The sequence below is a fragment of the Hippopotamus amphibius genome, chromosome 7 (assembly GCF_030028045.1).
Source record: "Hippopotamus amphibius kiboko isolate mHipAmp2 chromosome 7, mHipAmp2.hap2, whole genome shotgun sequence".
Taxonomy (NCBI): domain Eukaryota; kingdom Metazoa; phylum Chordata; class Mammalia; order Artiodactyla; family Hippopotamidae; genus Hippopotamus; species Hippopotamus amphibius.
In genome coordinates, this window is record NC_080192.1 from 36124766 (window position 1) to 36138826 (window position 14061).

The 14061-nt window shown below is 38.7% G+C and overlaps 1 protein-coding gene across 2 annotated transcripts in view; it reads right to left on the reverse strand.

Annotated features, from left to right (window-relative positions):
* The window catches only part of TMTC2 (transmembrane O-mannosyltransferase targeting cadherins 2), a 370895-nt gene that overhangs the window by 206987 nt on the left and 149847 nt on the right, over nt 1-14061 (reverse strand). For both annotated transcript variants that reach the window (XM_057742666.1, XM_057742667.1), the window contains exon 2: nt 9766-10336. In XM_057742666.1, the coding sequence (XP_057598649.1) occupies nt 9766-10336 (571 nt within the window). The remainder of the gene's footprint in view (nt 1-9765; nt 10337-14061) is intronic.

Sequence of the window (14061 nt, forward strand, 5' to 3'; positions counted from 1 at the left end):
AAAAGGTTTGTCATAAGAGATTCTGGAATTAGCTGCCACAATATTGCCTGCCAGGCTGGGGAAGAACAGGAGGAAGAAAGAGGCACATTCACCCTTAGGTGATAACAGTGCTTCCTCTTTCTCCAAAGAATGAGACTTAAATGCTGCAAGCTATTGCAGCTACTGAACTAATCTTCCTTACTATAAACCTTACCAAAAGGAAATATACAGGAAATAGGGTGGTGAGGGGGAGCAGACCAGAAAAAGCTTGGCTCCCCTCCATTTTCAGATATATAAGCAACAGCACCATCCTGAGCCCGAAGGGAAAAAAATCAGGCTGTAAAAGAGACGACGGCAAGATATTATCAACAGAGAAAATTTAAGGAATGAGTATGTGTACTTATTTTCAATTAAAGAAAAGAAATGATCAAATCATGCTGTTCAGAAAAATTATCCTTGAAAAGGTCTTTTTCTCAATGTTCTTTAAATTGTCAGCATCGGTGAAGAGGATAGCAAACACGCAGACTGACATTTCACCTTGCATCCCATTAGAAAAGCCAGAGCTAATAGAGTGCTCTGTAAAAAAACAGACAAAAAGTTCACTACTATTGAAATGCTGTGGAAATGCAGTAAAACGCTGATAATTATGACATTTATTACAGAAAAGAGACTTGGCTTTAGAGTGTACATTGAATATATTCATACCCAGCAATAACTTGGCAAGGCAAATCTTACATTCCTATTTCACAGACCCTGTAACTGATGTTCAGTACGTTTAGTAACTTATCCAAAGTCACATCATTTAAATCTAAATCTGCACGCTCTAGTCCTACGGCCTTTCCAAAATAGCCTTACTTGCATCTATACATAAGATTAGCCAATCACCAAGTCATTCTTCAAAGTGAACATCACTTGTTTTTATAGCATGAGATATATTTAACTTTTTATCACACTACGCCATGAGATTTTAAGAAAAACTTCACTCGATGGAACACGTAAACTGGCAAATTTTTGCCTGAATCTTCGAATTAGCAGGAATAATTCTATGGAATTTGGAGCTTTCCACTTCATAAAAGTTACAGGAATACACTCAAATCATTCATGCAGAACTTTGGTATAATCTACCTTATATAAACATGTATTCTAATAGAACACACAGCATACACACATACCCCTTTTATAGTGGGAGGGGACGCAACGTCCATTAAAAACTAAGACAGTGGCCTCAAAAGGCTGGGTTGGTACTGTTAACAGGTATAATGACTCAAAATCCACAAAATTAAAAGATTAAGGTTTATTCTTTTTGTTGTTTTTAAATATATAAAATTTAATTTTTTTAAGCAGTCACAACTGATGTTACATATAATCAAGGACTATTAAATGTACCTGGTATGTAGGTAGCTTTAGCAATACATTAATGGAAAGTCTAGATATGTTTTCCATTTCTTCACATACTAAAAACTATCAGTCATCTATTTGCTTTTACATCTTTCATTTTTCTCATGTTGTCACTGCTGTTTTCTTTGAATCTTACATTAATTTTAAGCAAAACAACAACCACACACCCACGTGCAGACACTGCAGATTCCCCTATTATACCAAAGAGAAGAATTATGATCTTTGCATTTTATTTGATTTCCTGAAATGAAATGAATAAACATGTGGAGAAAGAAAGAAAGTGTCCTCTGGAACAGAAACACTGACTTCACTAATCAAGGCCATAATTACTGAGGAAACATGTATTAAATTCTGAATTCATGCTATTTCACTTGATGCAAGAGTTGTAATCAGACCAACAGAGCATACAGGAGCCATCTGGGTGCTGCAGAGTGGTAAAGACAAACCCTGAGAGCAAGGGCACATCGACCTTCCTAGCACCAAATCATAGCAGACTTTTGTATTAGAAAGTGCTGTTCTTCCCTTTTGATTTTTTGTTTTCCTTTTTGAAGAAAGGAATACTGTGATCAGTAGTTATGAAACTGGATATAAAAAATAAAACTTATCACACCATGCAATCTTTACCGTTGTATCACATGTCATAGACATTTTAATGATCAATGAATTTGATTTAATATTCAGTTTCCTCCACCCCACCTCCCACCCTGCTCACAGCTTTTAAGGAATCTCTAAAGCACTTTGGGAATCTGGCTTTCTATAGCTTTTTCTATAGCTTAAATTTCATTTGAGAAGTCAACACTAAATTAGCATTTCCATTGTTCCAGGCATTTAAGACAGGAATCTGACTTCTAGGCAATGACAATGGATTTCAAATTTGTGCAAACCACACCATTTTCTGTGAAACTGACAGAACCCAGCTGGATAACCAGGAGATCCCTGTCAATCCACTTGATTCCTCTGAGGCAGCAGGTTATGGAAAATTGAGCCGAGTGATGGAATATGCATCCCAGACAGTGTTATGAGAACAGCAGAGATGATTTCAATGAGACTCATTATTTATTCATCACAAGGTCCAATGTGCGTGTCATTTTCACTGATGGTGTACTCGGTTAACTGGTTGAAATTCAGCGCTGATAGGGTGTTTTATCCCATACTGTAAAAAAGACTCTTTAAAAAATTTTTTTCTGTCTTCCTGTATGAAAGAGTACAAAAACAAAGAGGGATTCTGTACTTGTAGCCGTTCATGGTACTATCTGAACACCGTTCAGCAATGCTGGAAGAATGGACACAGGAGAAAGCCCTTAAGAACTCCCTGTTTTTCTCATCAGGGGTGTATAATAATATGCCAAATATTACAGAGTAAAAAGTAAGACAATATTAGCCTTCAGAAAATAACTGCTTTTCTTTTAAATGCTAAAGAATGAGATAAACACTGATAGGAGGCACACTCACTGAAAGAGATATAACTTCTACTCCTGAGTCTGATCCTTAGTCTCATCACCCAAGGGACCCTCTCTCAGGTTTAGGGGAAGAACAGAAAAGAAAGTTCTCCAAGAGGCAAGAAGAGCTGGCCTGTACATTCTTGGGCTTCTCCCCTGGACCAGTCCAAGGGCTAGCACATCTGAAAACCATGCATCGTCTCCTATCATTGTTGGGGTCACAACCTATCTTCAAAGGCCCCCAACATCATTAGACACAGTAGCTGTCTCAGTCTACCTTTCCTGATTCATCTTCCCAAGTTCATGTCCTCTATGTATCTTCCAAAGGGCCTGCTCAGTGCTCCTCAGTTACTTCCTCTGAGCTTCCCTCCGTGCAATGCTCATGCTCCACCCTCCACTTTTCCCCACCTCTCCAGTGATAAATGCCTACATCCAAAGAATCCTTCCGGGCCCTGCTCACACACACCTCTGCTCCCAAAGGTGCCTCCTGATTCCCCTCATCTGAAAGTCCCCTCTCCTTCCTCTAAACTGCCCTAGTGCTCCCAAGGACTCCCTTCCAGCCCTCATCACTCTCCAGCCGCAATTTCAGTTCTACACTGACACGCACTATTTTCCACTTCCTACCACTCTCAAATGTCCTTAAGGGCAGAATTTCATCGATTCATCTTTGATTCCCCACATCGCCTACCACAGTGCCTCACACAAAGGTGAATCTTTAAAAAAATAATAATCATAATTCGTGAATAGATCACTGTCCCAGATAGTAACACTCTAATGCAAGCATTACAGAAACCTGCAAGGGTAGTCAGCTTCCCAAATTTAAACGACTCAACTTGAACCTAAACTGCAACCAGAATACAGAATCATCTTAAATCAGCTGAGCAAGGAAGCCAAACTGCAGGAATAAAATACCTTATTAATCTTTGACTTTTTGAATTGTAAAATATTTCTGAACCTCGACTTTATTTGTGGTATTATCTGGTTAGCAGTCTTGGCAGCAGTTCAAAGTTTTAAAGTACTACAGGTCATGAATATTAAAGGCTACAGCAAGTTTACTGGGAAGAAATCCAAATTCATTTGTAAGTGCATGACAAACAGTCAGCCCTCCACTTTCGATAATGCGAGGAAATACTGTGATCAGAATCAGAGTATCTTGCCATATCTGGATTCTCACAAAGTCAAGTGTAAGGCAAACAAGGGGAAAGACAATCCTCAGAAAGCGGGAACACTACTTGAGGCAGAGTGGCACAGACGGTGATTGAAGACAATCAGAAACAGCAAATGTCTCATATTTCATTCAAGGCAATGGACATGAGCATCACATCTTGAGGGAAACCACAACCTGGTCCAGAAAGAAAAGGGACAGAGCCATAAATGATAACAGATTCCGCCAATGCCATCCAAGTGGCTAATCAAATAAAAAAAGCACATGTGGATTCAATGTGCAAATACCTGCAGGCTATGCGCTGGCTCTTCTGTACATACGGAGTCACACAAAATAGTCTGATATATAGACGCACCACGTTTAATGTCTTCAGTGTTCCAACAGCGGCAAACCCAAAACCTTCAACAGAACATAAGCCTGACCCTCAAAACTATTCTCAAGATAAACCTTGTAAACAGTTTAGAAATATGGCACTGTTTGTTGGTGTGGGTCTGAGCACTGCATCCCGCTGAAGAGCCCAGCTTATGTAATACCCGAGATAAAGGAAACTTGCTCAACACAGGCAAACTCCACCAATCACATCCTGCTTAGCATTAAAATAGTTATTTCTAGACAGAGATGACTTGTTTTTCGATAATGGTGATGCCTCCCATTTCCCTCTCTAATAATACAGTCTCTTTATCTTGTTTACATGAAATAGAGCCGCAAGATTTTATTTGAAGAAATGGAGGCTGTCCAGATAATGCACATCTTGGAAGCAACTACAGCAAAATAAATGTAATCAGCTTTAGAGAAAGCCTTAAAAGATCAAACTCAAAGGGCTTCACTTTTCCAAATTATTTTGGGCTATAATTAGAATTGTTACACCCGTTTTCAGATTTCCTTTCTTTTTAAATTTTTTTTTCCACCTGTAACTGAATAAGTGATTATGAGGCTAGTAAAGGCGGAAAAAAAGATGTTTCCACATTAAAACAGTTAACAGATGTTAAATAAGCATAGAAAATGGCCACTAGGCAAGCAATGACTGATGCTGGGTAAGTAAGAAAAATGTTGCCTTTACTGATTTTATTACCCATGTACCTCCTGGGGTCATGGGAGACTTGTAAAATATTTTGTGGGCAGATAAAAGTCTAGCATTTATTTGCAAGGCTAGTTTAAGTGTGTTTCAAGGGTTCCCCACCCCCCCTTACTTTTTGACAACATAAACCTAAGTAAGTGAAAATCATCTAAGAAAGGCTAAAATAATCATTTGGTGAGAGGTCAAGAAAACTCATTTTTTTCCACATTTTTCTAACATGCCTTTCTTCCAGTCCCACCTTCCAGAGCTCACTAACCTGGAATCCTCACTATAGAAAGGGGAGAGTATAGGATTTCACTTTACCATTGCAAGCACATACTTTTCAAAAGTCAATCTTAAATAAGTGTGAATTCAACAATTTACTGGGTACCTACTATGTGCCAAATGGTGCACTAGATGCCAATAATAATGTAGGAAACATCTTAAATAGATGCTGAAGAACTAGAATATTTAACCATTTTTCAAAAAAATAGTTATGAACTCTAATTTTGTTCATACATGTTCCTGAAGATTTTATATTTCGTGTTTTCTTACAAATCAACCTAATTGTTGAAAACTATATTATTTCATGTTATAGTCAACCACATTATTTCCTAAGTCACATTACTCTCTTGGTAAATATTTACTAAATAAGTTAAATGTGTTAATATTTTTGGCATATTCAGAACAGATATAAACACTTTACCTGGTTACCAAATACTAAATAAAATATCTACAATATTCTGGGGACTTACTATTTTTCAAACACTTCATCAAAAAAATAAATAAAACTTTCGCATTTCCTTTGCAGAACTACAAAAAAGGTATACATCATATGGACATGGGCATCACTTGCGTGAATCTTAGAAGTCAAAAGCCAAGAATTCTGGCCAAATGCAATCATCCCAAGGATATTGTCTGGCCCAAACAGGGCATATTTGTTCTTAAATTAGTAACCAATATTAAATAACAGGAGATGTCATAGAAAATCCAGATGTCTGTCTGTCATAGAAAAATACCTCTACCAAACTGAAACCTGTGTTTTCTCACTGCAATAATGGGATGAAGAGAAGTACGAGTAGGAGGGTGTAACCTCTAGTTCACCACAGTCCCTTCTGCCTAGTCCTGGTACACATTTGACTTTGGGGCCTGGATCTGATAGGCCTCTGACATTTCTGAAGAAATGTGAAGAGAGAAGCTGTGACTGCTAGGAGAAAAACATTACTGACAAAACTATAAAAATGGAGCGCCTTGCCCCTCTGGTTTTAATAATTTCCAGCTTGAGAAGGACCACCATTTTTAGATTTTTGAGTATTTGGCTGGTTCTCTAGTTTGCATAATAGAATTAAATATTTGTGCACTGAATTTTTCTGTTTATATATAAGTTATGTTTTAATAAGGCAGGGAAGTTTATTTCATCTGGCAAACTATGATAACTCTGATGCAGAGTTTAATTAGTAAGATATTTAAGATGATTATTCGTTTAAGGTTGAAAAGTCTTTTAATCCACTTCCTTCAGAGTCTCTTCTAACTCACCCCAGGCATAGAAATCTATATATTTTAAAGACAGAATATGGAATTTTTCTATAACTTCCATATGTAATCCATGCCAATGTTTATAAGCCCCATAGTCATGAAATTCTAAATGAAAGTTTTTGCTTAAATATTCATGCTTCAGCTTTAGTTGATTTCCAATTCATATGCTTTCAAACCACTGCACATTTAAAGACTAGCAGAGGTTTACCTTTTAGGTAAACTTGTAATTCTTGAGATAAAGAATTACAGTTTCCATTAATATTTGTTCTTTCCCTTCAACTAATATGCAATAAGTGCCTTCCAAATACTGGGCAGCAAGTTCACAACAAACACCCCACAGTTTCATATAATCGTCCCAACATCTCTAGGAGAGAATATTAATTATCTATTTCTACGTGAAGAAAACAGGTCATTGAACTAGTCCAAGGTGCCTCAGCCAGTGCAGGTTACGATTCAATACCTGTTATTTTCTTCTCTATTGTGGAGTCATCTGACTACTTTCTTTTCTCATCTTCACACCTTCACAGTGTAAGATCACTAGACAGTCACAAACATGTCTTCTAGTTCTAGTGATTCCACCATTTTTGGGGTGACCCTCACATCTCTGGTTCTCTATATCTTAGCTGGAAAACAAGGACTGGCATAGACAGTCTCCAGGTGCCTTACAAAGGTATAAAATCTGTTATCCTTACGTCCTCATTAAGCTCACTGGCCCAAACCCTAAGAATGAAAGAAGAAGTTAGGTTGAGATAGCAACTATCAGATGAAGGGTTTTGCTGCCATGACTACTTCCCTTGCCCGAAAGCAGTGGTTGCCAGACAGTCTGGGCAAGTTTCCACTCGAAAACTTCTCAAGACACTGAACATTCAAAGCATTAAGTCCTCTCCCATAGTGTGGGGGACTTCACACGCTACTCTTATGAATTCCTTCATGGTGATGGGGTTCAGGGCAGGCTGCCCCAGAATGTGCCACTTCGGCATGCGGATTATATAGAGCTGAAGACAGTTAAGGCCCAACAGACTTAAGAAGTTTTTACTTCCCTCCTAAGTGTCTAAAAGAATTTAGATAGGAAGCCTGTACCAGGAAGAGAGCTATGACCAAAGATAACTTTTTTACATAAGGAAGACTCTTCCGTCTGGCATGGCAAACATTTGTTCGCCACACATCTGCCCCTCCCATCTTCCTGTTAATCATCTTCCCCTCTCTGAAGTTCCAGACCCCTCTCCCTTTTCCTTAGCTCAGGATGGCATTGAACCCTCAGTTGCCTGTTGGAGAATTTCTCCTGTCTTTGTCAGGGTCCTGTATGTACAAAACTAAATTTGTTTCTCTCCTGTTAATCTGTCTTATGGCAATTTATTAGGACAGGGAATTTAGATGGGAAGAAGACAAAAGTTTTCCTCCTCTGCACTAGCAGCAACTTCTCATTTTCTTAAGCTGTATTTGCATAAGTAAGGCTGCCAAATAAAATACAGGATGCCGTATATTTTAATTTCAGATGAACAAAGAATAATTTTCTGTTATAAGTATGTCCCAAATATTGCATGGGACACATTTACAGAAAGAAGCTCAGTCAGCAACTTAATCCTTGAAAATATGCTTAGAGAACTGAAAATTTCTCCGAAGAGAACTTCAAAGGTCCTAAAAGCAAGTCCTGAATTGACATATCAAAATAATTTCCTAATTCATGAGATGGTAAGACAAAAATTCTGTAGGAGAAACCACAGTGTGTCACAGGCTATCAACACAAAGTCTTAAAACACCCAGTCTGCATCCCCAAATAGTTCTCACCCTACAGGAGACAAGGATTGTGACTTGTACTTACTCTATTTGTATTTCCAGTAAAATAAGAAAACTTGCTATTGTTGATGTCGTGGTTTTAAAAGGAAAGAAAAAGATTATCTCCCTAAGTTTCCTTGAGAGAATAATTAAAACTGATTTGAAATTAAGAGCTTGACTTTCAAACCATATGTTGTTTTCAAAGCAACAAGCTCTAACCAGAGTTTTCTTTTAAAGTTTCGGCATTTAACCGAAATCGCAAAAGAACTTCATTAAGCATTTGATACTTGAATTCTAACTGGAAAGGTTATGCTTCCCCACAGAGCAGAAGCACAGCGGTAATTACTTTGCCTTCTAAGTAAAAAATAAATAAATAAATGTTTCCATTTTCCTCAATTTTGTTCGTTATTTCAATCTCAAGTGAAATTAAGAACTGAGACGAAAAAAGTGGTAAAAACTAGAAAACGTGACAGCTTTCTCAGGGTCAGTATCCTAAATCATAATTCCTTGCTTAAGAATGTCCAAAAGGATGGAGGAGCTAGCCTAAACCATGGCTGCGGTCTGCAAACACTGGCCAAGTTCAGTCTTTATACTTAAAGTCAAAGTAAGGGTGAGTTTATTGTGAGGGAGGGAGGATGGGGAGATGGGAAGGAGGCAGTTTCTTAAGATGCATTGGTCTACCTTCCTTTAACACACCAGCAGAAAACTGCTCAGTTCTAAGTACATGGGACCCGAAAGTGCTTCTGTGACCTTCAAACAACATTACATTTGAAACCACTAAGGGAATACAGAAGAACACATAGTAAGCCCTGAAGCAAAGGTCTTAATTGGCCTAAGGGCAAAACTTATAATAACCACTTTCTGTTTTGCCTCTTCTATTCTTATACACTACAACAAGGGAAAGGTGAATATGACTCATTATTTAAGAATGTTAGTTTCCAGTGCACTGCAGAGAGAGTTGTTTTCCAAAGTCAGCTCCGGAAAAGTAATATTAACAAATAGCAGAGGATTTCCTCTTTACAGAGTGGAGCATCTAGCTCTATGATCAGCTGTGTTATTTTTCCAAACACCTATTAGAGGCCATTTATTGGATTACAGGGAACTTGGGCCGAAATGAAGGAGTAAAAATAAATAAATAATAAAGATGCATATTCTTTACAAGGCAGAATTGTCTTTCTACCCCCTTAGAAATCATGAACATAAGTTAAGAAACCTGAGAAATAAAATAATCAGTGACTGACCCCCAGGTTAGTAGGGAAAGGTCAGAGAGGACACTTCCACCTCCAGAAGATCAAAAAAGTCACTTATTTTAAATTCTCTTTGAACAGGAACACATTTGCTTTTTAAATGGGTAAAAGGAACCCAGCAAGGAGAGGACTGAGTAATCCAATGCTCAAGTGCCAACAATCACTTACTTTGTAAATGGTGGGCAAGATCTGTTTCATTTTCAGCCTGTGAAAGACAAAGACGTCATAAATGGCTGAAACCGCCAGGACTGTCACTCCTTGTTCCTTCCACAACATGCTGCATCCGGCGCACAGTCCTGTCCCCAGGAACCAGCCCCAGGTCCTGGCAGAGGAGCCTCTTGTAGAACAGTGTTTCATGTAGCACAGCAAGGAGAGAAGGAAGAAGAGACTGGCCCCCACATCAGCCCGGCCCACAATTCCTGCCACCGCCTCCGTGTGTATGGGGTGAGAGGCGAACATCAAGCCAGCCATGAAGGTCCAGTATCCGTCCCCAAGCAGGATCTTAGAGAAGCTCGTAAAGAGACCAGTGACAGCCGCGTGCAGTAACACATTGACGAGATGGTAGCTCCAGGGATTCAGCCCTCCAATGGCATGATTCAGGCGGAAAGAAAGTGTGCAGAGTGGCCGGTAGGACTTGTGGCTCCCACTGTGGGTCAGCAGAGTCCCCCAAAAATCGTTGTAGAAAATGTGGGTCCATGGGGTTTCTGGGAGAAGGTCCTGATTCGTCTTGATAGCACGGCTGAAAAACAAAATATCAAAAAAGAAATCAAACGTAAAATACAGAAAGAAAGAAAAAACCACACTGCTGAAACATACTGCTAAAATATCACCTTCCTTCGAAGCTACGTCATCACATGGCTTTGTCATCACGTGGCTTTATGATGGGATTCCAGGTGTACGGGATGAATGCAAATGAGCCTTGGAGCCAGCTTTAAAGACAGATTGAATTCAGATCCTCCCCTTAATGCTCACTGGCGCCCGCAATTAGGATTGTATTTCTTTCCCTCAAAAGCTTTCTTCCTTATTTGAATGCAAATACCTTTGAAGAATAAATGCAGAGTTTTTATCCCTGGTTAAAGGCTTAAAAAAGCAGTTGCCAAACAGCTGCCCTCCTGTGGCATGTTGGTAGAAATCCAGATCTCAGGTACCTGTTTGATATGAGGCCTGAGAGTCTGCATTTTTTAAGCAGCAAAGTCTCAGCTGATACTGGTGAGGTGGATACACTTGGAGCAAGGACTAGCCCCCCTAATAGAAATAAATTTTAGATAGAATATCTGTGCCCAGAACAATGCTTCCCATACATGCAGGTCACCTGGGGATCTTATTAACAGGCAGGTATAGGTTCTAATTCAGTAGGTCGGTGGAGAAGCTGGAGATCCCACATTTCTAACCCTTGTAATTGTTCATGTATCTTCTACGTAGAAATGCAAAGAACACCGCTTTGCAGATACCTGAGTGTTCTGAAGACCTAGTGCAGAGAACATCTTGGTCCTGTTAGCTGCTGCTATTATTATTCTACAAAGACTATTCTAATCTACAAAAAGTCCCTTATTAAATTCAGCTTGACCCACAACCTCTGAAATTAGGTGCATCTGGGGGTTGGAATTAAAACAGGCATCAACATACATTAATAGTAGTTAGTTATCTACTCTGCCAAACACTATGCTAGTCCTTCTACGTATAGTATCTACTTATGAGAACGAGCTGACTTCTCCAGATGCTCAACAAAGGGCAGAGGGTCTGTTAAGATCATGTTTTAAAAAGTACTCAATGTGACAGACAGTTCTCCAATGTCTATACCTCCCTTTTCCCACCCTCATAACATCTTTAGTTTTTAGCTGGGTACATGTCTTCTGGAAAGAAAATATCATTTCCTATCTTCCCTTGCTAAATATGGTCATGTGACTAATATTTGGCCAGTGACTAATATTCAGCCAGTGGAACATAAGCAGAGTGCTACGTACTATTTCTAGAAAAAAGTATCCTTAAAAGGAAAAAGCTTAGTATTCTTCCCTCCTCTACCCCTACCTGCTTCCTGCTGGAGCACAGACGTAATAGCTGGAGTTCCAGCAGCCATTGTGACCCATAAGGTGTCCTCAGGAATAGAAGTCATGCCAACAGAGCAATAAGATTGAAGGAAACTGAGTTGCTGTCACGGTAGACCATACCAGCCCTGGGCAAACTACATGAGTATGAGAAATAAATTGCTACCTTGTTTAAGCTGAAATAGTTGGGGTGTTAGCACAGCTGAATCTACTCATCAGTGAAATCCTTTGTTAACAGAAGACCTACTATATCACAGTGGTCTGATTTTCAATTTTGATTTTGATTTTTACAAGGATCCGTGTATTGACTGTATATAAATGAATTTCCATATAAATTGGCTTTTAAAATATTAGAAACAGATGTTATTCTGGATCCATTAAATTAAAACACCCTGTTATGACATCCATCAAGAGTCTACCCCAGAAGTAATTGCTTAAGACTTCATGGGTTATAATTAAAATTTTAAAGAAATATGAAAAACTGCCAAACTGCCAAACAGTGTTGTCAGAGAGAGCTGATTTCCAGCCATTGAGAATGAAAAGCCAACTGGCCTCCACTAAACATTAACCTACACACTGATGTGAATTTCTCTAATATCAATGCAGAAACGCTCATACTATCAAAGTCAGAGCAGCAGAAAGCTCAACAGCAAAGCACTGTGGGATAAGGCTTGGCTAACTTCGCGAGGAAAGCTGAAAAGCACATTTTGTTTAGGACAATACTTCACCCTTTCAGTGGCAGATCCACATAGGATGGAGAAGCATGTTCCCTAAACCAGGTGTTCTACGTGCTATTAGTTCAGCTCCATAACCAGCTCTGTAAAGACTTTTTGAGGGAAAGGAAAAAATAAGTACTTTTTAAAAAATGTGTTCAAAGCTGCCAGAATTTCTTATATTCATAGCAATAAATCCAGTAATCTGCAACAGCCAACAAGATATACTATGTCTAACTCTCAAGAAACAAGAATTTCAAAACAAAGAACAAACCTGACAAACCTCATAATTTCACTGTAAGAAAACTCTGATGAGGTACAGCCCTAAATTTATACTGTAGAAAAAGATTTAAAGGGCATACAGTATTAATAAAGCAATAATGGAAGAGCAAAGGAACATCTCACCCATGTTCAAAATATACTCCACTAAGGGAGACTTTGGTCTGATAAAACTCTCTGATGGGCGTTATATTATTAGACAGGTTTTTATTTACTCAATGAATGTTACAGCTAAAGAACATGAAATGAGACTAAATGGTACTGGGCTTTAGTATATAAGTCATGTCGCACATGCAAGTCAGTGATAAGGGATGCATTACACATCCTTCACATCATATTAAGAAAGATACGGACCAAGAGGGATTTAATGGAATCTGAATACTCTGCCAGCAAAATGAGAAGTAAAGGTAGTTGCTCAACACTTGACATAATAGATTCTCGTCTATTTGTATTTTCTTACACGAGTCCAAAACTGAAAGAGGGAAATCTGCTATTTCTCAGCTAATGAAAAGGCTTACCTCAAAACAAAATTTCATGCTGATATAATTTCTGAAGTTACTTCTGTGAGTGGGTATTGAAAATTCAGAAAGACGCTAAGGAATAGGGAAATTTTCCACTCCAGGAAAGGTGAAGAACACTGAAGCAGCAGATGTGAAAAAGAAACAATCACAGGCAGAATTCCCCAGAGAACACAGGACCGAGAGACTGTCTTTTGAAGAAAAAGATCCAGTCTCTCAAGTCTTCAAGGAGGTCTTAACCTGTTTTCAGTTTTGTTCATTTGTAGCTCTTTGTTTTTTGCTGCTTTATGATTTTGCCTTTAAAAAATACTGACAAAGGCTAATGCTATTGTAAAACTGATGAATGATGTGACACCACCATCCCAACTGTCCTTGTGTGTCTCTCTCACTGCCATTTTTCCCGTCCATTGACCTTTTCAGTCACAAGCACCCACATAAACGATGGCCATCAGTCCTTCAGAGCAGGAATGATGCTTAGCTTCTCCAAATATCAAATGGCACACTCTTCCCAAGTGCTTTCAATTGTTCTACTAAAAAGTAGGTAAAGGCCAAACTCTACATATAAAAAAAAAATTTTTTTTTTAGGTGATGGGTGGAAATTTGTTCTGCAGGAGAAAGAAGAAAGAGCATGGCCTTTGTTAACCTGCCCTGTTTCAGCGCGACTCAAGCACACCTCTCTATGCCCAGGAAGGGCAGTAAAATGCAGTGGTTAAGAAAACTGATTCTGGACCAATTGAACCAGAGTTACTCCACCTCTCTGTACCTCAGTCTTTTCATCTGCAAAACAAAGATAATAACTGTACCTGCTCTATAGGACCATTTTGAGGAGTAAATGAGTTAGTAAGCAACAAGCACATTGTTATATGTAGTATGTTAAATGTAATATATGTAACACATGTTAGCTGCTAT